Source organism: Chanodichthys erythropterus, chromosome 10 (genome assembly GCF_024489055.1).
Source record: "Chanodichthys erythropterus isolate Z2021 chromosome 10, ASM2448905v1, whole genome shotgun sequence".
Taxonomy (NCBI): domain Eukaryota; kingdom Metazoa; phylum Chordata; class Actinopteri; order Cypriniformes; family Xenocyprididae; genus Chanodichthys; species Chanodichthys erythropterus.
Genome location: NC_090230.1, coordinates 15,025,085 through 15,049,940, shown reverse-complemented (window position 1 = coordinate 15,049,940; position 24,856 = coordinate 15,025,085). Strand labels below are relative to the sequence as shown.

Here is a 24,856-nt window from a genome sequence, read left to right as displayed (position 1 = left end):
CACTGTTTCTTTTTTTACATTGAATCAAGTTTTAAGTGTCCCTATTATACTGCCCTCTATGGCTGGTGTGTGTTAGTTCATCATGCTTGTCTCCTACTTAATACTCCAGCATTTAAGTAACACAGTGTCATACACAATTATGCTCCTCTGCATCCACTCCCTGTTTTACGGGAGAGTCCTCAATTGTACAGTCACTGTCAGAGAGGTCATACTGCTCCTCCTGTATTTGAGAAACTCAGTCTAGCAGCAGGTATACCAGTCTCTAAGTGGCAGAGGATAATCCATGTCTGTCCCGCTGGTCGACTGCACTCATTGCTTCTCTCAGCATGATTTTGGTAAGTATGGAATCACAGTACATGTTTAGGAGTTCGATTGCTTATTTATAATTACTGTTTATATTGTTTTGGAAGGTTTGGTTGTTAAATATAATGGTAGACGAGGTGTCGAAAAGGTGTTGCAGTAAGAGAATAGTGTCGCTCCTCTCCGACGACCCCTTGAGAGTAGGTACTCTGTGAGCTGTATTAGTTTGAGACAGTGGAGGGTGTGTGTATATGTGTTGCGGGGGGGACTGCTGGCAGACCCTGAGTGTCCTGGAATGTGCCATGGCTTGTTCTGGGGTGGGACTCCATGACCTCAGGCAACGGGATGGGTGGGTGCGACTGCATTCGCATACACAGGGGAGAAAGAAGGACGGTTAACTCTCATTATTTTGGCACATACACTCACCAAAAGTACATGTACAACACCCCAGCAAACAACTTTGTACAAATACAGGCCGGTTTTACCAGTGACATCCTTGTGAACTCTAATGTTGCATTAATGTCATAAGTGATTGTGGCCACTACGGCATGATAACAACCTTTTACTGTATTCCCCAGAGAGCAGCAGAGGAGAGCTGCATGGGGGAATGCTGTTTCTTTAAGAGAGAGGTAGAGCGAGAGAGAGAGAGAAAGGGAGGGACCTTTTTGCCCTCCAGAAACCAGGAAGGGAATTGAGTTGATCTGCTGGTGCTTGGTTAGCGCATACAGAGCTTTAAACAGCAGGGACAGCTAAGAGAGAGAGAGCTCCACAGAGGAGGGAAGAGCTAACCCATAACAAGCACCGCCACGGCCATCGCAGGTGAGCTTGTTTCCCCCTGCTTGTCCCCCGTGTCGTCTGCCCAGGGCCTATCGACCGAAGGGAGCAAGGCTGAGGAGGAAGGAATGAGGGAGGGGGACTGAGAGGAGAGAGAGTATGTGTGTGGGGGGTAGGAGGGGGCTCCTGTGCCAGTGAGGAATTATTTCTCTTTTTTTCTTTGGTCTTCAAAATAACCGCTTTAGTACACCTTCTGTTCACTGGCGTTGCTTTAATAAACTTTTATATTCTCACAGTCGTTAACTTTTTTTTGTTGTTGTTTTGGAGACAGCCCTTAAGGGGTGTGTTTGTCGGAGGTTAGACAAGCGGAGAAGGTTGTAGGAAGGAACCAAAAATAATTCCACAGGACAAGGTAAAGTGTTATGCACTGGGGTCCAATTTTTTAATCCTCCTTGTCATTCATTCAGAAACAAACTCTGATAACTTGTGCACATGCCTTTGGAATTTATCTTTCAACCTTGAATTACGTTTGCACTGGTTATAGCTATGGTATAATTTTTTAAGTTTAAAAAGTCTCCATTTGGTTAAGAATGCTGAATATTTTGGATGCTGTTGTGTGACAATATCAGTTTATTGTGTTGAAGTTCCACCGAGTTGTGTCCGGATCCCTTTGTCTTTTTTTCATACGTATAGAGCTTGGCATCGCTTGTTGGCTGGTCTGTACTTTTAATACCTGGCATCCTGCTAGCAACACACGGTAGTGTATAATTCAGCTCTGAATGCTTACGTTGAAGCAAGCTCTGAGATGTGGGGGTGGCAAGAGCAGACTGTTTGGGACTTGTAGTTCATAGCAGTGGCCTAGAAGCAGGTGAAGTCATACTTAAGGACTGCACTTCCCAGAGTGCCTTGCCCTTGGCCATACAGGAAAGGGAACAGCCAGTAGCCTATCCTAGTGGGGAGGTGTGGTGATTGAGAAGCAGGCAAGCCAATCACCAAAGGGGAAGTGAAGCTAGAGCAGTGGGCTGAAAATAGAGTGGGGGAGTTAGTAGGTGTCTGACTGTGTGGGATCAGGCAAGGGCTTGCCTGTGTAACTAGGGCCACTCGGAAGTTTCCTGTCTGCAGTTGCTCCAGAGCAGAGCCCTGCCCAGGCACAGAGGCAGGCAGGCAGGCAGAGGGAGACTGAGCTGACCCAAAGGGAAACAATTCTTGCCGGCCGGTAAGAGCTCCAAATGCACTCTCACTCTCTCTGGTGTCTGAGATGGGAAAGGCAAGCTAGAAGAGAAATAATGGAATCTTAAATGGGGAAAGAGAGGGACTTGGCTTGATTAAGTTCAGAGCGCTTGACCCACTTGCAGATGGCATAGACATGGAAAACGGAGGCCTGCTGTGTTAAGGTATGACTTGGTAAGCTTCTGTGCAGCGAGTTTCACTTTCCAAGTACTTTCTTAACTGATCTCTCTTTGTTTCGATTCTTATTTTTGTTTTATCCGATCTGACTTACAAATTGTAATTTTATAAAGATATTTTCTAGCAGATTCAAAATGGTTTTAAGTTTTGGTCACACAAATGGTTGATGACTCGGTTTGACACTTTGCCATCTCTGAATTGTGAAGCTATTTTAAATAAACTTAAATTCACATCAAAGACACCCTGCTCACTGAGATTTCTAAGAACCTTGGAAAGTTTTTCCTCTTCTCTTGGCAGATCTCTTGTAGGCTTCTCTGCCCCCTCATTCTTTTTATAGCTGTGCAATAATATACATCAACATCTCTCTTGGTAAGGGTCTTTAGCAGGGTCTCATGACTTGTCCATTCAGTAGACTGCATGTTTGTCCTGGACTCATAGGCGTTGCAGGAAGCTGCAGTCTCTTTTGCGCTCTCTCATTTTTTTTTATTCAAAGATGTATGCAGATCATTTCCATCCCATACTTGTTCAACTCGTTTTCACTTGTGCGGGTACAGGGAGGACGCAAGGGGTATTTTTATTCACAGATGACGCCCAGTGCCTGAATAATGCACAGAAAAGGCTCCTTGTCTCACTGGGGTGAGGCCGTTCTTTATTGTCTTTTGCTTGTTTAAGTGGCAAAGAGATTCTTACCCACCATAAACCAGTTAGCACTGCATAGTTAAATTACCTGATAGGGTCGTTTCAGGTCAGCATTTATGACAGGTAAGGCATGTGTGAACTTCATGCCGATGCACACCAAGCAGTATTTTCTTTTTTTGATTTAACTTAATGTGGTGCTGTATTTATTTCACTGAATGTCTTTTGATTTATCTGTGGAAGTCCAGTTTTTTACAAACTGACTAAATATTAGTTTTGTTTGCTTTTGTGTGCATTGAAAGTTTCAATTGCTAGACTCAGCAGTTTCTTAGCTTTGGTCAGCTTTTGAATGCTTATGAAATACAAATTTTATTTGAACTTACATAATCCTCTAGAAAAGTTAAGTAAAATTGTGGTCTGTCATGAGGACATAAAGCGTTTGTTTTTGTGTCCTTGAGCGGTGCATGACTGAGGGCTAAAAGGCAGTAAAAGTTACCAGCAAGTACTGTTTGACCTAAAAGTATAGTTCATGCTGAAGTAATTCTTGAGCATTTTGAAGACACTTTGAATTAACTTTTTGGATAAGGTTTAGTTTTATTGCATTTGGGGGACAGTGTACATTTTGTAAAGCATTTTTGAAGTGATCGCATTAAAGACTGATGCTGGGAGATGGGCTGATGCAAGCTAGCATCACTATCAGTAATCAGAGAGCTCATCTCATTATTCTCTCATTGCGCTCTTTAAAGGGTCTTCTTCCACTTGTCCTTATCGGCTGAGAGTCTGTCGACACAATGAGTGAGGCCTTCTTCTTGGTTTCCTTGACAGTAATGTGGAATCCAATTGCTGTAAGTTTATGCTCTCGCCCCCGTTCTCTATTGTGGAGCTCGACCTCCAGCAGATGGAGGAGTCCTTGACATACTTACCTTAGTGTTATTGTTCAGAGATATGCTGTGAGGTAGAGCTGAAAAAGAAATCCTGGGTGGGTTGTCATGTCTTTTTGCCTTCTCAGCAGAGGCAGAAGAGGGAAGTGGAAGCTGTGGTAGACTGGTGGTGGAGTGTGCAGTGCAGTGTCTGGGAGAGCTGGTCATCTGATAACAGAGCGGGTTCTGTTACACCATCGCCAGAGTCACGCAGGAAGTCTTCTTCCGCCCAACCGGCCAGGCTGCCGCAGCAGCAGAGAGCTCGAGACACAGGCTATGGCCTTAGCGCAAGGGCACTGGAAGGGCTCGAGTAGTGTTGCCGCCATTAGTCAATTTTGTTTCACGTGTTGGTTTGCATGCTCTTTTCTTGTTTCCTGGCTCAGCCACAGATTGTCCAAAGGACTCAGAAGTTGTGGGCAGCTCAAAGACAGATGCAGGGAGTTAGGCCTGGAAAAGTTTGGTCAAACTATGAGGGGGCGTCGTGGCATTTTCGCACGTGGGCTTCATCTTCTAACAAAGCTGCTGCTGGTCTAGAAAGATCGTAGGCATGTTGTTGCATTCAAAGTTGGATCTCTTACCATATCTGCTCTACCTTTTGCTGTCTGCTCTGATTCTATTTGATATGCTTATACAACTAAGACCTTTAATTTTTCACTATAAAGAGAACATAGTTTGCTTGTACCAAAACTTGTATTGATCCCATGACGGGTTTTGAAAAGAGGGAGGTAAATTAGTGTTTATAGAAGTTACCAGCAACTAAAGCAAAGTAAAATCAAGTGTTGCTCTAACTCAAACGTTTGTGTGCACATGATTCAAGCAGTCTCACCCAATATCTTTTGGGGGGCATTGTGCATACAAGTCTGGATTTTTGGCAGCCTACTGACATATCTCCAGTGAAACGACCCAGCACTACAACTCCAGTTTTATCAGTTGTTCGCCCACTTCCTCCTTGCTCTTCTTGCAACCAATCATGCTTCCCTAACCAACGCTGGCAAGAGTGACTCATTTGCAGGGCCTTGCTCAAAATCCTGTTCTTCTTGGAACAAGTCGGCCCCTCTCCATACTGTTTACGATTATCCGGTAATATCCTCTCTGCCTTGACCTTGAACCCTGTCAACCTAGTCTAGTGACACCCCTTCCCTCCCTCATGAGGCAGGAGGAGCTAATCTCACACACACACAAACACACACACAATAACTAGCTTCCACATACATACGGAGTATACATGCATGTCGCAGAAATGTCCTGTGTACATAACTTCCATGTTTGTCATTAATCCTCTCAAAAGATTCTTTCAAAGGATTCCCAATCTCAAGTGAAATACACATTGAAAGGTTTGAGGCTATTTTGACGAAGAAAGAAAGTTAATAGAAAGACACTTAAGTGTTTTGTGAAACCCTACTACTTGTTTTGGTTTATGCTATAAGTCAATGTGTTTTCCTGGAATGCATGACGTGATGTTTCATTCTGAGGTGTCAGTTTTCGGTTCATATAATGAGCACGTAGATTTGACGTTTGGTGTCCTTGGTTGGATTAGCTTTGTTTTAGAGTTAGTTGAGGAGAGCAGCAGCTGCATTCTAAGAACTTAATCACCAAGCACATTAAATAACCATGACACAATTTGATTGACAGTAGTTACCACATGATTCTTGTAAAAAGATTTTACTGTGTTGGTGGTGTTATTTCCAACTGGTTGCATGCTGAACTATTTCTGTTTAAGTTATATTGGGATATAGTGCAAAAAGTGCAACTATGATGTGCCTATCTAAAGGTAACTACGAACTTCTAAACTGGTTTTGTTTACACTTGCCCAGTATAAAAATGATCCAGATAGTCATTAAGACAGTTTGACAGTCTCTGAAATCTATTTTCGAAAGTTTCTCTCCACATTGGCTGGGAGGGGCTGTTAGGGGAGGGTGGGGGCTGAGGTGGGATGAGTATTCGCAGTAACTTGTGGTTTGACTTGCAAAGTAGTTGAGGCCTGTGCGTGCGGCCGGCAGAAGAGGTCTGGAAATGAGACGTTGGGGCCGTTGCATGGCCCCTGTCACCCATATCCATGAATAAGTGATGAAGAATGTTGGGAGCCCTGAGAAGGTGTCAGGATCAGGTTTGTTTGCACTGTTTCCTCTTTCTTTCAGCTTTGCCCTGGGTTTATTCGGGGACAGGGATGCTGCTTAACTAGTTTCTTGTATCACCCACAAGCTGTACAGAGAGATGACTTTTGGTTTTGTGAGCCTCTTAGGGCTTTGCTGACATATGGGAATTCTATTTGTCTGAAGTTCATATATATATATATATATATATATATATATATATATATATATATATATATATATATATATATATATATATATATATATATATATATATATATATATATATAATTTATAATATGAACTTCAGAGAAATAGGGAAATATATATAGATTTTTTTTTCTGATTTGAAGGGTTTTCCTGGTATGGCACAGGTTTCTTGTGAATGGAGTTAAATTGTCCAATTTTAAATTATTTATTTGAGTGTTCAAGGGGACCAGAATTTAAACATTCTGTCATTTACTCACCTCAAATTGTTCCAAACCTGTAGGATTTTCATCTGTGGGACACAATACCATAAACACACACCTTTTTTCATCCTTGCCAATGAGCATCAGTGAAAGAAAAATCAAACCCTATTGACTTTCATGGTCTGGGAAAAAAAAAAAACTGTTCAAATATCTTTTCGTGTGTGTTCAACAGAAGAAAGTCATACTTGGTTTGGAGAAACGAGGTGTAGGTAAATGATGACATAAGTCATTCTCATTTTTGGGTAAACTATCCCTTTAAAATAAGCACTATTTTCACTAATTTACCTCGATTCATGAGGAACGCGCCATACTTGGAAACGCCTATTGTCTAACCCAACCTCCAGCATGTCCTCTATCTCGTCTTATTCAAATTCTCTGCAATAAAACAATGAGATAGAATGCACCTGTTAGTCAAGTGCATGGGGGAGGGGTGGTATCGAAGTTTCCCCTACAGATGCCTATCCTTTTGCTAAAAAGTGAATGGAGAAACATAAAAAAGGGCTTAAACCATTAGCTTATGGGCATTATCATCTAACTTTAACAAGTCAAGACATGGTCCAGTGGGGGACTATTATTGGAATGGCTTCACTGAAGTGTGCTATATAGAAATGTGTAGTGCATATGTGCCCTAGATTACGCCATTTTTATCATATTCTGACACTAAACTTCTTTACTGTATGCGCTAAAGTCAGATGGCGTATAAAAACGGTGAACACAAGGTGGGCCTGAATGTCATCCACAGTAATAACGCACGCAAGGCAGGTAGCGGGGGTTGGATTTGCTGCTGAGTTTTACCTTCCCACTACCTCGCCAGTGCTACACCAATAGTGACCTGACTTAGTGCCAGATCTCTAGGTGTGGAGGGAGGCAGCTTTGTGAGAGTAAGAGAGAGCAAGCAGCCAGGTTGAGCAGTTCTTGCATACATACCAAGGGGCTTGATCTGAAGGAATGTCATTTGAATGCATTGAATTGCTCTTATTGAGTATAATCCCCCCATGGCCTCACCCCCTGCTGGGTCATTTTGGCAGATGGAGGGGCGGGGGGTTGTTAGGCTGTTTGGCTTTCACGTGTGAGCGTGTGTTTTCCAATGGACAAATCAAGGAGGGTTGCCTTTCAGAGCCCCCCCCCCTCCCTCTACCCTCGCCTGTACTGCGGTCGATCATTTTAATCTCCCCCCACACGTGATCTAGGGGACAGGCCTTTCCTGAAACTTGGCACACAGTGTAGGGTGGGGTAACCGGCTCAGACCGGATTGACAACCTCCCTATTTAATACTGTTCCCTTGCAGCCCTGCGTGTGTCCTACTCTTCCTCCTCTAGTGTTTTTTTTTTTTCTTTTTTTTTCCGCTCAGGCCTTTAGCCGGCAACCCCCTGCCTCCACCCCCTTCCCCAGAAGCCAACTGACACGCAATGCAGTGCACATGGTGCCCAGGCCAATACTATGTGCCATGCACTCCCCCACCCCAGCAAAGCGGCACGGTACAGATTCTCCTTTCCCACTGCCATCATGACAGCAGGCTTGCCACCCTCTGACATGCTGCTACATTTGAATTCAGTTAACACCCCAAACTGATTTCTGTAAACTAGAAGGCTCTTTAGAATGCTTTTTCAAGACATGTTAAATTCTCAACTGCCACAAGTTGAAATCAAGCAGCTGCTCTTTGACAGCATAACAAGAGATGTTGTACATAACCAGTAGACATAACCGGTTAAATGCTTATAAAGAACACTTTAAAGCAACATTTTTGCACCATAATTACACAACATATAAATAAGGTTAGGCAAATGTTTTTAATACTGAAAAAGAAACCAAGAAGGGAAACTGAACTATAAGTTATATATATATATTTATTATCATATTCAAAACTGATACCTTCTCATCATTTAAAAAAACTACACCAATTCTCCCTGGACTTTTAAAATAAGTCTTTCAACCAGCACATTATGTATTTAGTAGTCATGGTTTGTTGTCAGAATTTCCTTTTAATATTTTGAGGCTTCCATTTGTGGTTTGGATATTCTTGACCAGTGATCTTTTGTATAGTAGTAACCATTTGGCCACTGTCTATTAGCCTTTTTGCTTCATTTGCATACAGGGCTTGGAAATCCTACCCTGGATGGTAATAGAGCGCAGAGAAGAAGGAACAGTATAAATATGTTCAAAACACAAAGTGTTAGTGTCTTAAGCTGCAGCATGAGTTGTTCAGCTTGAACTTCTAAAACTATTTAGTTTTCAGTAATCTCTTCAGGTCATTGGTGAAAATGTTTTGGAGTGTTGAGTTTTCTTGTAAAATGTTTTTTTCCCCACTCTGTAGTAGCTTTATGTAAAAACTTTGCTTAGATTTAGTAATAATAACAATTGTTTTAATATCTGCCAGCCTCTTTGTTACTTTATGATTAATAACTGTTATTGTTCCTCAATACTTTCAGACAGGCAGACGGACAGACGGCAGGACGGACGGACGGGTGGCGGCTGCGATTGGCGGCTCGGCGGCAGGCTGGTGGAAAATGTCGTCGGGAGCAGGTGGGCGGGGAAGACGTGAGGGGAGGGCCTGTGGGGGTGCAGGCGAGGTAGAGGAAGGACCAGTGGGCATCCCCTTCCCCGAGCACAGTGCTGACCTGCTGGGCAGTCTCAACCGGCAGCGGCTAAGTGGGCTGCTGTGTGATGTACTGCTAGTTGCCCAAGAGAGAGAATTCCCTGCCCACCGCTCCGTGTTGGCCTCCTGCAGCACCTACTTCCACAAGCTTTTCACCTCTGGCCTGGCTGCTGACCGCCAGAAAGTCTATGCGCTGGACTTTGTGCGGCCTGAGGCGCTGGCCGCCCTGTTGGACTTTGCCTACACAGCCACACTCACAGTCAGCCGCAACAGTGTGGTTGACATCCTAAGCGCTGCCCGTGTGCTGGAGATCTCACCCGTCCAAGATGTCTGCACACACCTGCTGGACACCAAAGTGCTCTCCCCGCCGGTGGGTGACCTGTGTTTTTTTACGACTCGACTGATGAATGTTTTGGAGCAGTATGATGATGTAGTTCCATTTCTTTTTGCAGGCGGGCAGTGAGCAAGAAGAAGAGGAGGAAGAAGAGGAGCGAGGAAAGAATGGAAAAGAGCAGGGCATCCGGCTGCGTGCCCGTGAGTACTTGGAGTTCTTCCAGAGGGGGGCGCATTGGGGTAGCAGCTGCAGCACGCCAGAGCTCAGGGACCTGCCCGCACACCTGCACTTTAGCCAACGCAATGGCGCTGACAGCAATGGCACGCCCATCGGCCTTGCTGACTACTACTCCCCACTGGCCCAAGCCCTATCACAGCCACCTCGTGACCCCGAAGATGAGAATGTGGATGAGGAGTGCCAGGATGGAGCTTCAGCTATAGCTCGAGGAAAAGGTGCAGAGGCTCTGATACCCTTTTATGCTCCCACTCAGAATGGACATTACTACCTCCATCAGGCCGAGCTTAAATCAGAGAGAGAGGTGGAGGTGACAAGTGAGCGGGAGCACGAACAAGGCCCTGCCAGTGCTTTGCTACAACAGATGATGGACTCCTTGGAGCAGAAAAGGGAACAAGCCACGACAGGTGGTGGTGAGGAGGATGGGCCAGAGGGCGAAGAGCAAGACGTGGAATTTTACTTGAAGTACTTTAATAGTGCGACGCACGAGGAGGCCACCACTCCCTCCATGTCTCCAAGTCTGCTACCACTGTGGTCAGTGAGAGGCAACGGTGGTGGGAACCAAGCGACTGGAGGGGGTAACAGCGGCGAGAGGAAGATGCGCTCTAAGGCCTTCCAGAAGTGCCCCATCTGTTCCAAGGTCATCCAAGGTGCAGGCAAGCTTCCACGCCACATCCGTACACACACAGGAGAAAAGCCCTATGAATGCGCTATCTGCAAAGTGCGATTTACCAGGTAACCCATTTTTGCTATTTTTTTTCAGTTTAGTTTATATTTTCACATACACTTTAGCAACTTGTGTGCTATCATATTTAAAATGTCAGGTATTCAATTCACAGTCAGCCATAAAGTTGAGTTTTATGTTGACAGAAAGGTTGCATGACAAAGTCCTGGAATTTTAACAAGGGGGTCCAATAAAAGTGGGTTGTGGTAGCACAACCTGGTCTACTGTTATCAGGGATGAGGCAGTTATAAAACTCTCCATGCCGATATTGAAAGGGATTACAGCACGGTGGACTATCTACGCCATTGAGTCAGCTGAACTTGTGACCCTGGGTGTTACGTTGATTATTGCCCCTGGCATATACAGCCCCTCTTTCAGACAAGCGGCTGATGAAAAATACTGTGTGCTACAAGACTGAATCTCGTTTAGCAAGCTGCTAGCATGGCTTACCCTGCACTTAAGGGCATCACCTCTTCCATGAAACCATCACCTTAATGAATTAATCAGGAGACACGCATTGGAAATAGACACTGCACCAAAAATATCCAGTACCCTATTTGCTTAGGGATGGATCTAAGTTTGCCACCTAAATACACCACCTATTGGGAAGGGGTACTGTAGTCTTAATCCTGTTTGATCAGGGTTAAGTGCGCGCTTCATTCACACTGCAATAAATCAATCTTATCTTCTAAATAATACATCTGTCTGTGCACCACTCTGTTACATTGTGTATATGTGTGAACACACGTTTCCTCACAGGCATGTATGTATATATTGCCCGTATTTCAGTGAATGTATGTGAAAAGTGAAGGAAAGGTGAGAAATTATGAGTGAGAGAATCTCCAGATGCATTCAAACATGTTTACAAGCAGGCGTCAACCTGTGCACATGTCTCTGTTTACATACTCGGGTGTGTGTCTGTCCATGGAAGTGCGTGAGCACGTTTGTGTGTTCGGTAAGCCTCCAGTGTTCTGGACAGGTCAACCACCCTAGTTTGTTTAGCTGTACTCTGCCCTGGTCACAAGCTTAGGGGAAGGGACAGAGAGGGGTAAGCTGAGAGCAGAGTCTTGCAACAGAAGGCTTTACATTTGACACCACACTATAGCTTCCTTATTGGTGCAAAACAAAACACTTTGACAGTATGCTGTCTCTTGTTGAAAAGAGCCTACTCTTTAGACATTCGGACCAATTTGCCTCAGGTGGTGTGTCAAAGGACAGAAGACATGACCAACATGAAATATTTGTTTTGCCTGGATCAACATTTAAAAATTATAAAAATATTCAACATGATGTATTTTACATACTGTAGTTTTTATAGTGCTTTAAAATGATTGGAGGACAATTGAGGAAAGACATTAAAGGTTAAACCACATTCTTCCAAACCTGTTTCTCAACCCAGCACACCTTTTCGATCTTACTTAAGGTTTTTTTTTTCTCACACAAATGAACAGCTCTCCTCAGTTGAACTCAGCTGCCTTTGAACATTTCAAATTTTGCTTGTAAAACAAGCAATTGTGCTCTTATAACACATTCACCATTTTGAAATGGCTCTTTTGGGTAAACTCGGGGCCCACTATGACTCTGAACTGAACACTGAGCCCTTCAGTGCCTCACTGGCCTAAAAAGAAATTATGGCGATAAAGCTGTGAGCTTTATGGCTCTTTTCCTCATATGACCTTGGGTGCCTTCAGCACAAAAGAATGATAAATAAACTTGACTTTACTCTTGAAAGTGAAGATAAGGAGGTCAGACTCCTTTTGAGGATATATGTTGTCTTTGATTTGCAAGATCAGACAGATTTATGTATTTACCTCCTTAGATTTTTTATATAATATATATATATATATATATATATATATATATATATATATATATATATATATATATATATATATATATATATATATATATATATATATATATATATATTTGTAGTTTGTGTGCCTGTTTGCCTTTTCTAATGATCTGTGTGGCTAACCTTACCGGTGTGTCTTGTAACATCAGGTTGTAGTTAGTGACTCATCCCACTATCATCAATGGTCTTTCTGGGACATCGAGTAATGTGGGAGTGGGCATTTTAAGGAATTATAAGTATTAAATTATCATTTATTGTATATCATGGTATTGTTTTGTTAATTTTTTAACCTTAAATTGCTGTTGAGTCTGTCATTGTTTGCTTAATTCACACAAACCCATGGGAAGTGGCTCATATGAAGTTTTTGTATGGTCTTTTACAGGCAGGACAAGCTAAAGGTTCACATGCGCAAGCATACGGGAGAGAAGCCTTACCTGTGTACTCAGTGTGGCGCTGCCTTTGCCCACAACTACGACCTGAAAAATCACATGCGTGTGCATACAGGCTTGCGCCCCTACCAGTGCTCCAGCTGTTTTAAAACCTTTGTGCGCTCAGACCACCTCCACCGACATCTCAAGAAAGATGGCTGCAATGGCATCCCTTCCCGTCGTGGCCGCAAGCCACGCATACGAGATTCTGAGCTCCTGGAAGGTCCTTTGGAACTTCATGGCCCAGAAGCAGACATCGAGAGAGGTCGACGGCATCTAGACAGGGGCACAGGAACATCAGTCATGGAGGAAAATCACGGTAGTCACACGCACAGCCCGGTTGCCGATGGGGAAGGTAGTGAAGATTTGACCTCGGGCCAAAGGGACTCTGCGACAACATGAATCAGACTTCGCCAGAGAGGGCTTTACTCATAAATGAGAGGAAGAATGAAATGAAAAATAAGAACTTCAAACTATATGGTCCTCTTAAAAAAACAAAAAAACAAATCAGGGTGTCACGCAAATCTAATCTTCTGGTTTCTTTTTCCTCCTTTTTTAGCTTCCGCATAGACTTAACCACCAAGTTACTGGTCTGTTGGAAGAGCGAAGAGCACTTCAAATCACTCACCCATGCTGTCATCATCTTTCTGGGTCTTTTTGTTGGTGTTTTTTGTAACATAATGGCAAAGCCATGTGTGTACGAAAAAAAAGCTACTATGCAGTTTAAACAAGATCCTCATCTCTGGGTTGCATCTACAGGGCCTTGTCTTAAAAAGTGAGGTGTCAAACACCAGGCTAACTGCTGCTTCAACAGGTTAGCTATGAATGGTCTAAGATGTGATCAAGGCAACCAATAGATCTCTTTTTCTAATGCAATGAGCAACATGTACATACACTATGAAAAAATATATTGTCTCAGATTGCAATATATGCAATATTCTGATGCAGCACCTTTTTTCTAAATGTTCCAGAAAGAATCGGACAGGGGTTTGATTTAAAGTGTTACTTTCTCTATAAAAGATGTTTTTTGATAGCTTATCTTTTCATGGTTTAACAGGTTACCGTTTTGAGTCGAATACACATGGGGAGATCTCATTAATTTGTTTCTGGCAGGGAGAGGGTAAGAGTAGGGATGAGGACCTGTGTTTCTAAAGCACTACCTTCATCTGATCGCCACTGGGCACAATCATGTTAAATCTTACCTCTCACAGGCCTACTTTTCCTTATTGGCAGTCTTACTTGCATTATATTCTTTCTTATTTTTGGGATTGTCTTAATATTTTGTCATTTGATTTTTCTTTTTGACCTTTGAGTTGACTATTTTGGGTACTTGACACTTTACATTTGTATACGTGTGTATATATTAGGTTGTAATCTTATGAGACCCTTTACAAGAGATATACTGTAGATAGATAGGGTTACATCTTTCTTAAGCTTCACTCCAGGTTTCTCACTGCGTTAAGTTTGCAGGGGAAATACGCTGTTTGATGTTTTAGACCATTATAATTGAGAAACCCATTTTTTCCTAAGCTGCACTTAATGGAACCCAGAAGTTTCCGCCCAAAGTATGAATTGTGATAAATGTGCTTCATTTTGAGTCTTTCTGCAGGAGAGTGAAACTGTATGCAACAGATGAGTGAGGGCACCACTGTTATACAGATGGCTAGTGGACAACTTAAGCAGGGAATCTTTTATTTGTTTGCTTGTTTCAGTGACAGAAGGAGAGATAAAGAGTCGAGCACCTTTTTTTATGCATTTGCACAGCTTTACTAAAGATATCCAACAGAGATAGAGAAATATCTATTTAAGGAGGCAGTTTGGGTGGGGAGATACAAAGTGCTTATTCAATTTCTTCTTCCCAAGGGACCACAGAGAGAAAAAAAATCTAAAACAACGTGAGCGATAAGGTGAGCAATAAATTAATGTCCAAGTCCAAATAAGCACACAGCTGTAGCTAAGTAAGTGGGAGGGTCCAGTTTTTACTATTCGAATTGTGATCATTATCAATTAATGCAATGTATATAGTTACAAAATGGGATCAGTTAAGCCTATTTCACCACGTAAATTATTGGCTGAATTTGTTTTTTAAAAAAAGTGTCCTAAAACTGAGACTTTTATTTTAAAGTAATATGTGCAGCTTGCATTGATGAGAGCGGGTGCAGCACCATCCTATGGCCACATCAGAGCAGGATAACTAAAATCAGAGTGGGTTCTTTGGTTGAGTTAGGCCACTCATTTAAATAAGGCATGTATGAGGGCAAGACTTCGCTAAGGCAGAGCCTTTTATAGCTGATGAAGTGGCAGGTTTGAAAGAAACTTTCCATCCACATGCATCCTAAAAGCAGTTTGTGATCCTTGTTAAATCTTTCAAGTGGATCTCATTGTATACAATGGCTGTGGTTACAGCCATGGATGCACAGTTTTGTTCTCGTGTAAATTAGAGGATATAATTTTGTGGCATCATTCCTTCTGCAGTGCTGTACCCTGTTTATTGGCCTTTTGCACCTTAATAAGATAGAAGCAAGATTTGAATGCACTTTGTTACTGAGAAGGGCACTTTTTAGTCAAAAGAAACGGGTACTTTCAAACAAAAAAAGAGCAAATGTGCTAAAAATAAAAAGGCATATCCAAGTGGGGATACTTAGCTTTTTTTATTATAATAGTAATTATTATTATTTTGGCTTGTATGTGTTGCTTATGTTTAGGTCTTGACACCGAGCTGCCAAAAAAGTGCACAGTCACTCGAGAGAAAGGACGGTGAAGATTTCGTGTTAAAATTTTTGATTGATATGACGTTAATAGAAAAGAGAGTAACAAAGGAAAATAAAAAATATATAATTTGCACTTGAAGTTAATTGAAAAGTTCTCTATTTTGTCTTAATACAGAGGAGCGTAAAGATGTGACTGCATCTGCAGGGATTTATGACAATAGTCTATAACTACATAGTCCATTTATACCGTCTTGTTTCTGTCAGTGCATTGCAATATGCTGAATTACGCTGGTCAAATGTCATGTTCACTTTAAATTTGTTGTTGAAGGCCCCACCCTAAGCATCACACTACTGTAAGTTACGAAGAACGTTTTTGTGTGACTGGCCACGGCAGAATTAATCCTTCTGGAAATTCCAGTGTGTGAACTTGTTTTCACACCCCAAAACACTCAGTTAATAATACATCACATGCCTGTAAGGGTTTGTGTGGTAACACATTGACCTAGACTATCTCTTATCAACTGTTTCACTCATTGCTTGTGATCATCCAATATGAAGTTCACAGTAGCTTTTAGATTTATTTTTGGGATTTTTTTCATTTTTTTTCCACCCAAATTTATCCTTCCTCATTGCAGAAGTTGGTGTGGAATTGTTGTGGAAAGAGCCTACTTGAGTTCCCATTCTGTCTATTGTTTTTCTTTCTGTGATTATTGAGTGTGAGAGTTTAAAACTTGCTATGCTTTTTTTTTTTTTTTTTTTAGTTTTATTGTAAAATGTGTTGCGGCTTGTTTGTTTTTCTAGCGAAGATAATATTAGCTGTGTTTGTGGGGTTTAGGGTTAAATGGATGGTTAGGTGGGTGGGAGGGAAAGGGAGGTACAAAGCCTGATAGCACTGGAAATGGTGCTTTAGCTGAGAGAGTTTTTGCACTAAAAGTCACTCATGTCCTTGTCCTTGGAGGAGGAGGACTGGGGAACTGGCAAAAGGCATGGCCTTTGAGTTTCTGTGAACACAGAGTCTGTTTAATCTCCACTTCCCTATGCTTGAATCTTCAATTAACTCTTTGAAAACCAAAGTAGGGAAAGACTAGGATGACAATTCTTAAAGCGATTCTTGGCCATTAAAAGAGGTGTATCTTACATAAACATAAGTAAACAAAACCATTTCCTAGACAAGTGTAGGTCAAGAGTCCAAAGAAACTCCAACAGAAATAAGCAGCTTGAGGAAAGACACAGTATTCATAGAATGGCTTATTTCCAATGGTTAACAGGATCAAACCCTAAGCATCTGTGTCTACGTAGCAGTTTGGTGGAGTTATTAGAGGTCTTTGCGAGTTCACACAGACTCATTGGCTTGATCTGGAGGGGGTGTAAGCCTTGTTCAGAGGGTCCAAAAGGAGTCAGGGGCAGAGTCTTGAAGCTGAGAGAAGATGATTGTGGAGAGAATGTGCCTTAACTTAAAAGGAGAGATTGGGAGGATTCTTCAAAAGATGGCTTCCATTCCAGCTTCCTAAATGATTCTTGAATACTTGTCGGTTGATATTAATGTTTTATTGTGGACATTTCTAAGTACCAAACGGTTGTTTGTCCAGAGATTGTCTAATACACCTCATTTAGTTAAAATTGTATCCTGGAAAAAAAAAAAAGTTGATCACAGATTCTGTCACTTTTACTTCCATTTAGCGCTGTTTATTGCTTCTGCCCCAATCGTGACTCCACTGACAGACACTACAGTGAGAAAGTGTCTCAAAAAAACCTTTTCCATGACTTCAGAAGCACCGTATATATGTAATATCCAAAACGTGTATCTATTTTGTGTCTTTATTGGTTTAATTTATTGGACAGGATGTCAGAAAAACATTAAAGATTACAATGACAGTGATAACCGTAATAATCATGGAGGATAATCTTACTACAATTTTAGATGTTCTGACTGGGTCAAAGCACAACTAGCTGAGGATGACATAATGTATGGCTAGGTTTGCACAGTTGTTCTCACCTGATCCACTGCTGTTTGATGCCCAGAGGGCGCGTTGCACAAGGAGCGGCTCATGGGTGGGGGGTACTAGTTTGCACAGATTGGGGAGGGTGGGTAGCATTTTTGTGCAGGTTGGGCAGGGGAACTGTGTCTTATAAGGGGGCTTTGGAGAGCCTTGTCAGGTATTGCTGTGCCATTCTGTGTACCTAAAGGAATTTATAGCCATCTACGTCTTTGACTGCCTCAGCTGGTTATGTTTCACTGATCAAGGAGATGTTCTGGAGAGCAGATGTCAGAGATTTGTGTTGGGAGGCGGGGGGATTTGGGGATTATGGGCCATTGTCTATGCTTCTCAGGTTAAATAAATACGGCAGTCCATGTCCATTTTTGTTGTTTGGTTTAAGCTCAAAATTTGCCTTCTGTGTAATCAAAGCTTTATTGTACTGAGAGTACACCAACCGAATATATATTGAGTTTTAAAGATGATATCGAAAAGCCAACTACCCACGTGACCACAACACCATTTTTGTTTTGCCTAATAACTGTACTTTTTTTTTTTTTTTTCCAGTGTAGAAAAACCAATGGCAAAAAGTTATTTATTTTTTATTTTTATTTTTTTGGACACGTCTTAACATTCTAGAAAGGTGTATTGTCTCAGAATGAGGCAAAGACGGCAGTGAATTATGGGATGGAGACATCAAATCTGAGGTCTTCAACAAGTCAAGGCTGCATTCCATTACTTTCTCTTAATAGTTTTTAGAATGAACAGATGCAGGTAGTTGGAAAAGAGGTAGTTTCTTAAGTCTTAAATGATTTTCTTAAGAGTTTCTCTGTTCCTCTACCCAGAATGTGCAGGGAAAGGAGAGTGTTGGGCTTCACAAAGCCATCAAGCTGATAGCAGTTCTGTGATTGTAACAAAAAAGCACTTTGCGAAAGGCCATCCAGAATATTGTGTGCTGTCTCCTTTGATTATTACTGTTGTTGTTGTTATTGTTGTTGTTTTTTCCATCTTGTTGATGCGTTTTTTTTTTTGTTTTTTTTTAATCTCATTGTGGATGTAATGATTTATTTAATGCAAAAACTACATGAAAAGAAAAAAAACTTGAACATGCGATATATTTGGGTTGAAGTCCATTTGAACTGCCGCCCCGTACCACACACATCTCTGGAGAAACACACAAAACAAAGAATGGCATATGTTCAAGTTGTTGTACATGTTTTCTTTTAACAGTTTTGCATCTATAAACTCAAATCTCATCACAAAGGACTTTACATTTGCTTTAAGGACATTTCTTCCTGGGTTTCCATTGTTTTGCAAGATGCTTCATAGACAAATACAGAATTTATAAGATAATAGATGTAGATTATTGGTATTGTTGGGGGATAACTATCCCCGACAATGTCCACTAAAAGGCTGCAAATACTCTACTTGCAATCCACCCTGTCCAAAGCAGACAGGTTTGGACCATTATACTTATACATTATACATTAACTTTCCTGCATATGGACATGTGATATTTCTAATTACATTCCTTCTATGTTGTTAGATGGTAAAATATATTTTCCACGATGTTTTTGCATAGAGTTTATAAGGGACTCATATACTATATTCCAAGCTAACATCTCTTGTACGTTTCACATTTCTTGTATCAAATCTGTACATGCAATTCATCATATTGGTAATCAGCTGAATGGACGCAAGCTCTGCACAGAAAACAATAATTCATTTTCAGGCTTTGGGGGCACTTTTTAACACTTGTTGACTTTGGGGCGGCAGAAAATTCCCAGTGTCTCAGGCTTGGACAGCAGAAACCCTTTTTTTGTTTTGTTTTGTTAATTCAAGTCCTGTTCCTTTCCATTGTCTGTCAGTGTGTGTTGAAGCTATTGAGATGTACAGGAGAATTTTGGGAGAATTTGCACTTTTGGCGATGAAAAGAATTTGTATTGTATATGAGACCACTAAATCTACATCGTCTAAATCAAACAATTCCATGTTGTTTTCCTTTTTCATTTTATTCTATTTTTTTTTTTCCTTTTTTGTTTTGTTTTTACAAAATATATCCAAAAATGTCTGACGTTTAAGAAATAAGACATTTCTATTAAAAACAGAATGTTTACGACCTCCTTTTGTATGCTATAATTTCAAAAATTACAAGTGTGTAATACAGTTATGCCTATATCTAAATGTATATGAATGAAATGAAAAGGAAGCGGTTTTAATCCTGCTATGAGGGGGGAAAAAATAAAATAACTTAGCTGGTTTAAGATGGTCTCCCAGTCTGGCTAAGATGGGGTTTAACAAGAAGGCCAGCTGAAAAGTGCCCAAAACCCCTCTAAAACGAGCCAAAACACAAGCTGTACCAGGCTGGAAGACCAGTTTAGGAAGATGTGAAAATTAGTTTTTTCCAACTAGGAAATGTAAGATGTCTAAACAATTGTACTTATCTTTTTACTTTTTATATATTATTTGTTTACAGATGCAACAGTCTTGACATTAATGTTGACACCTCTCAGCGTGGATGCAACATTACACAAAAACTGAAGATTTCCGTTTATGCAGAGTAAAAAGCTTTCTTCTCCCATGAGCCTTCATCATTTGGAACATATTTTCCAGATATATTTTTTTCACACAGCAGTGTTTCTAACCAGAATATAGGGTATGTGACGCACAAGGTACAGGGTAACTTGTTTATTAAACTCTTGTATGAAACTAGAAATCTATCACACTTGTAAACATGTTGTACTGAATACAGTGTGGCTACGGCCAAATGATAACCATGTAGACGTAGCTGATTTAAAGTTGGGATTTTCTGGTAGACCATCTGGGTCCAGCAATGTACAAGCTAATCCAACTAGCTTAGGATGTGTCAGGCTAGATTTTAGAAGATGGTATCTGGTCAACCAGCTAATAAACACTTATTTATCAGCTCAGACCCTCTATAATACCTACTGTAGACTAATTAACGGTCAGTTCGTGCCAGTTATGAAAATAGACAGTTATGACAACATAAATTCGTGAAAAGAACGATCATTTGGTGCTGAGACTTTTAGGTTATCAGTAATACTTGTAATGTGGGATTTCATTTGAAAATAAGCACTTACATGTGACATCAAGTAGCTTATATCCAACAAAACATACATTTTCGCCATTACATTTGTTTCTTGTTTACCTTCAGGTCAATGAACGGCTCACACAGTAAAGGCGCTAAAACAAAAACAAAACAAAAAAACATGTTAATGTAGTTCATTTTATCACCATAAGATGTCGCTATACCTTAACTGTTCTTCCGCTACAAACTCTGTAAGTCAAAGATATCACATGTGATGGGTTTATATCCGAACGATCTGCATTGGTCTTTGTGTATAGTGAGTGTCATTTACAACATGTCTTAAATAATTATAATTTATTTTAATCTATAGTTATTTATTATAAATAATTAACCATAAATTGATCTAATTATGAACTGTAGCCTTTCTTACATGCGTGATTCCTGTTATACAGCAAATTTCCATGTCCCATTATATATCTTAATATTTTGAAATGATATTTTATTTTATCACAATATCCACAATTAAAAATCAGTTACATTTTCAATAATTTCACTACACTGGTTTGAGTGGATATTTTTGTCTCGTCACTGGGTGCTATTCACTATTAACAAAACTGGTAATTTATGAAGAAATATTTCAGGTGTTTCCTATATTTTCTTTTGCCTAACTAAAGTGATTCAAACATTTTACATTCAAACATTACTTTTAAAATGGTAATCAATTTATGTTTTTCTTTTGTCACTTACAATTTCAGATTCACAACCATTCAGTCCTTTGTAATAACACGTTTAACAAAAGCCAGTTCCGTAAAGTCTTCATCTTCAACAAAGAGTGGAAACGTGAATTTGTGGCAGGAAAAAACAACACAAACATCAGTAAGTATCAGCAGTGATTTATGTGATGTTTTGTAGCATTACTTGGTTTGCTTCACTTTAAAAACATCCTGTTTGATAAAATGAGAGTGAGGTAACAAATTCAAAACAATTAATGAAGGACTTAAGGATGACCAATATGACGGTAGACCAGTTTTGGGGCAATGAATCGCGAGTCTTAAAATATTTGTCCCAGACTTTATTAGAGCTTTTGTATGTAAAATATGTGAATACACAATTTTGCCCTCTCAGGTAAAGCGCTTATTTGAGCCTATGGGTACCAGTGTCCCAGACACAACAGAAACCGGATGAAAACAGAGAATTGAGGGGTGATTAATAATTAAGCAGAACAGAGCAGGCGAAGGGGTTACATTGTTTTTCTCACTCAGGGGTGTTTTTTCTGTCCGAACAGATTGAGTTGGAAACAGGGTCACAGGGATCAAAGGAAACCCTGAAGCAGCCAGTTGAGGTTTTTTTTAGATATCTGCAGGCCCACTCTCTGTATTCTCTCTCTTTTTGCTTGCAGTGTGTGTGCGAGCGAGTCAGTGAGAGAGAGATTTCACGCTATGACAGGACTAGATAAAACCCCTGCAGATTTCCCAACAATGAACTCCAGGAGGTATATTTCAAAGGGAAAAATATGTCTTAATCGGTCTCATTGACAGTCTATTATTACTGAGAGTCAAATGACATTAAAATCACACTTGAAATCGATTGTCAGGAACACTTAAATAACTCCAGCACACGGCTTATTTAAATGATGAAAAAAGGTAATTGTATCACACCAGTCTCTTTTCAAGTACGGATTTGTCGGTAACTATTCCATGTGTCAATAATTTGGTGCCACTCAAGACAACCCCCCCTTTCATATGCTGATTAGGGACCTTGACCTTTAACCCCTGAACCTCACATCCCCGTATCGCCAGTGCCCCCCAACCCCGTTCCACACACAAAATGCTTTCAGGGGCGCACCGCAGCCCCGAAGCCTCGCCTCTGGACATCTCTCGGTCCCTGGAGACTGAGAAGCGAGGTACCTTTAAACCACTGCGGCAAAAATCCCCACCAAAACTCTGCAGTCATTAATATGCAAAAATGCAAATGAGTGGGTAATTAAGAGCTGGAGCTCTCTGGAGGCTCTTTGATTGCTAATGAATTCTAATCTGCAAAAAAGGGGGGAGGGGAACGAGGAGAAAAGGATGAAAGAATCAGACAAAACGAGGAAAATATTAAAAAGTCACTCCTATATGTAATCATATAATCCCTTATGGAAGCTACAAAGATCTCATTTACTATCTGCAGCCATGTACAAAACACTTTAATGTGTACGGGTCGTCCGATGACCAGAGACAAACATTTGCTAGAAATGCTAACAATTGGCCCCGGGTGAAGTGATAGGAGCGTATCCAAAACCCTGACATTCCAAAGGCCCTTTGAAAGACTTTCTAAACAATAAACAGGATACACTGCAAAGCTGTGCTGCTGTACATCCTCGTAACAAATATCTTGTTTTACAGTAAATCGTGGTGAAGGTGAGTTCCTGAGAAAGACAGTGACAGAGAGAATGTCGGAGAGGTCAGGTAGCATGACTGTCTGCATGGCAGCACCAGCTGTGTTGTAGAGAGGAGATGTTATTTCATCACTTTTGCAAGCGAAAACACCCCCCACTCACACTCCCTCGCTCTCTCTCTCTCTCTCTCTCTCTCTCTCTCTCTCGCACACAGGCACACACAAACATGCTGTTATTGTTACTGAAGTAGTCCCACGATACCCACAATCTCTCACTTCACCCCTCCACCCTCCTCCTCCATCTCTCCTTCTTTCTTTCTTTCTTTCTTTCGTTCTTTGCATTCTGCACCTAGTTAACTTCATTCAAAAAGTGATACATGTATTTTTGTTTAAAGGAATAATGAATATTTTCTCAAATATGTGTGACATTGAACATAAAAGGAAAGAGAATTTTAAAGAAATCGTTCTTTTGAGATTATTCAGTTCACAAAACCTGTCTGAACGATTCGTCCATGAATCAGACTGATTCGGTTCTCGCGTTTATTTCACTGACTCAATAGAGTGGTGCAGGTATGACGCCAAAACCCGGAAGACTGATCCGCCATTGGTTCCCTCAAGATGTTCCTACGGGGTTTTCAATTAATGAGTAAAATAAAGTCTGTGGGAAACATAACTTGATGATGATTGGACATTTTGTCCTACAACATAAAACTGCACACATTCACAACTCAAACATTCTTATTTAGTAACTTGTTAGAAACATGTTTTTTTAAAAACAAATAAATAAACATAAGAGCTTCAAAATGTGCAGGGTTTTTTTGGGTGTGTGTAATGTATGTTGTAGAGCAAAACAACCAAGTATCGTCAAGTTATGTTTGACCTTATTTTACTCATAAATTGAAAAACCACCCTTGCACCACTATGATCCGTTCGCAGCGGTTAACAGCTCACTGGAAGGGAAGATTATCGGTGAATAATGGCTGAAATTTTGGTCTGTTTCTCACACAAATCTATCATATGATTTCGGAAGACTTGGAGGAGCACAATTCTTTTATGGTGGTCTTTTCTTCCCTATACCGAGTAAAATGGCTTCTCAAATGAGAAAAAAGTGTAGGGCAGGACTTGATTTTGTCCTTCGAGAACTGATTGGCTCATTGTGGTTTGTTATAGACCTTATGCGCAGAGATTGTATATTATAGGGAGATGAGAAGGTCTGTATCTCTTACCATTGGAGAAAGCGTAACAGCTATCTTAATCATGTGCGGCACCTCTCAACCTGTCGTGTAATGGCAGTGACATCAGTGCCCGCCGTTCAAAACTCCTTCCCTGTGTACCGCCACAGCCGGAGCCTTAGCATTAGCCGTTACGCTTTTTTAGCTAAAGGTTGCAGGCTTGCCTTCCGGTGGCTTTTACACAACATCTATTGTTCTATCTGGTAAACAGTAATGCGGCACATTTGCTGTTGGTAATGCCATTAATGAGTCCTATCTGTCGCAACATTCCCTGTCTGCCTTCTCTTGAAAAAATAAATTTTTATTAAGCTAAAATCTACATATAGTTCCCAACGAAAGTATTGTTTAGTGTAAAACATGCTGGAGATTAGCAAACAGGCTGTCGATTAATGAAATGATTAGCTATTTCCCCACAAAAGCTGTTGAATCAGCATAGTGAAGCCTCTCATCCATTGACATCCATTCAAAAAACATCCTCTGGGTCTCCTTCCCTGCGTACCGCCAGAGGCGGAGCGTTAGCATTAGCCGTTATGCTTTTTTGGCTAAAGGTTGCAGGCTCGCCTTCCAGTGGCTTTGTTATGCGCCAAAAAAAATGTGCGCATCACCATCTTTAGAGTTTTGTCTATGAAGTAACATTTTTGGCATTTCTCTGGCATCGCTGTCAAAGACTAATTAGCTGGTGAAGTGGATTTACTTATTGTAGAGTTAACAAAAGTTATCATGAGAATTGTAATGTTT

At 40.9% G+C, this 24,856-nt stretch overlaps 1 protein-coding gene across 3 annotated transcripts; it reads left to right on the top strand.

Annotated features, from left to right (window-relative positions):
- Positions 1 to 705: 705 nt before the first annotated feature.
- On the top strand, positions 706 to 23,483 carry zbtb7a (zinc finger and BTB domain containing 7a). Of its 3 annotated transcripts, XM_067396156.1 has the most exons (5): positions 1,538 to 2,468; positions 9,030 to 9,566; positions 9,649 to 10,499; positions 21,263 to 21,383; positions 22,895 to 23,483. In XM_067396156.1, exons 2-5 carry the CDS (start codon positions 9,108 to 9,110, stop codon positions 22,895 to 22,897), a joined length of 1,434 nt encoding a protein of 477 aa, XP_067252257.1. In that variant the 5' UTR covers positions 1,538 to 2,468; positions 9,030 to 9,107; the 3' UTR covers positions 22,898 to 23,483. The 3 variants fall into 3 exon arrangements, with proteins under 3 accessions (XP_067252256.1, XP_067252257.1, XP_067252255.1); XM_067396155.1 differs by lacking the exons at positions 1,538 to 2,468; positions 21,263 to 21,383; positions 22,895 to 23,483 and adding exons at positions 706 to 1,119; positions 12,726 to 17,581; XM_067396154.1 differs by lacking the exons at positions 21,263 to 21,383; positions 22,895 to 23,483 and adding an exon at positions 12,726 to 17,581.
- The last annotated feature ends 1,373 nt before the right edge of the window (positions 23,484 to 24,856 follow it).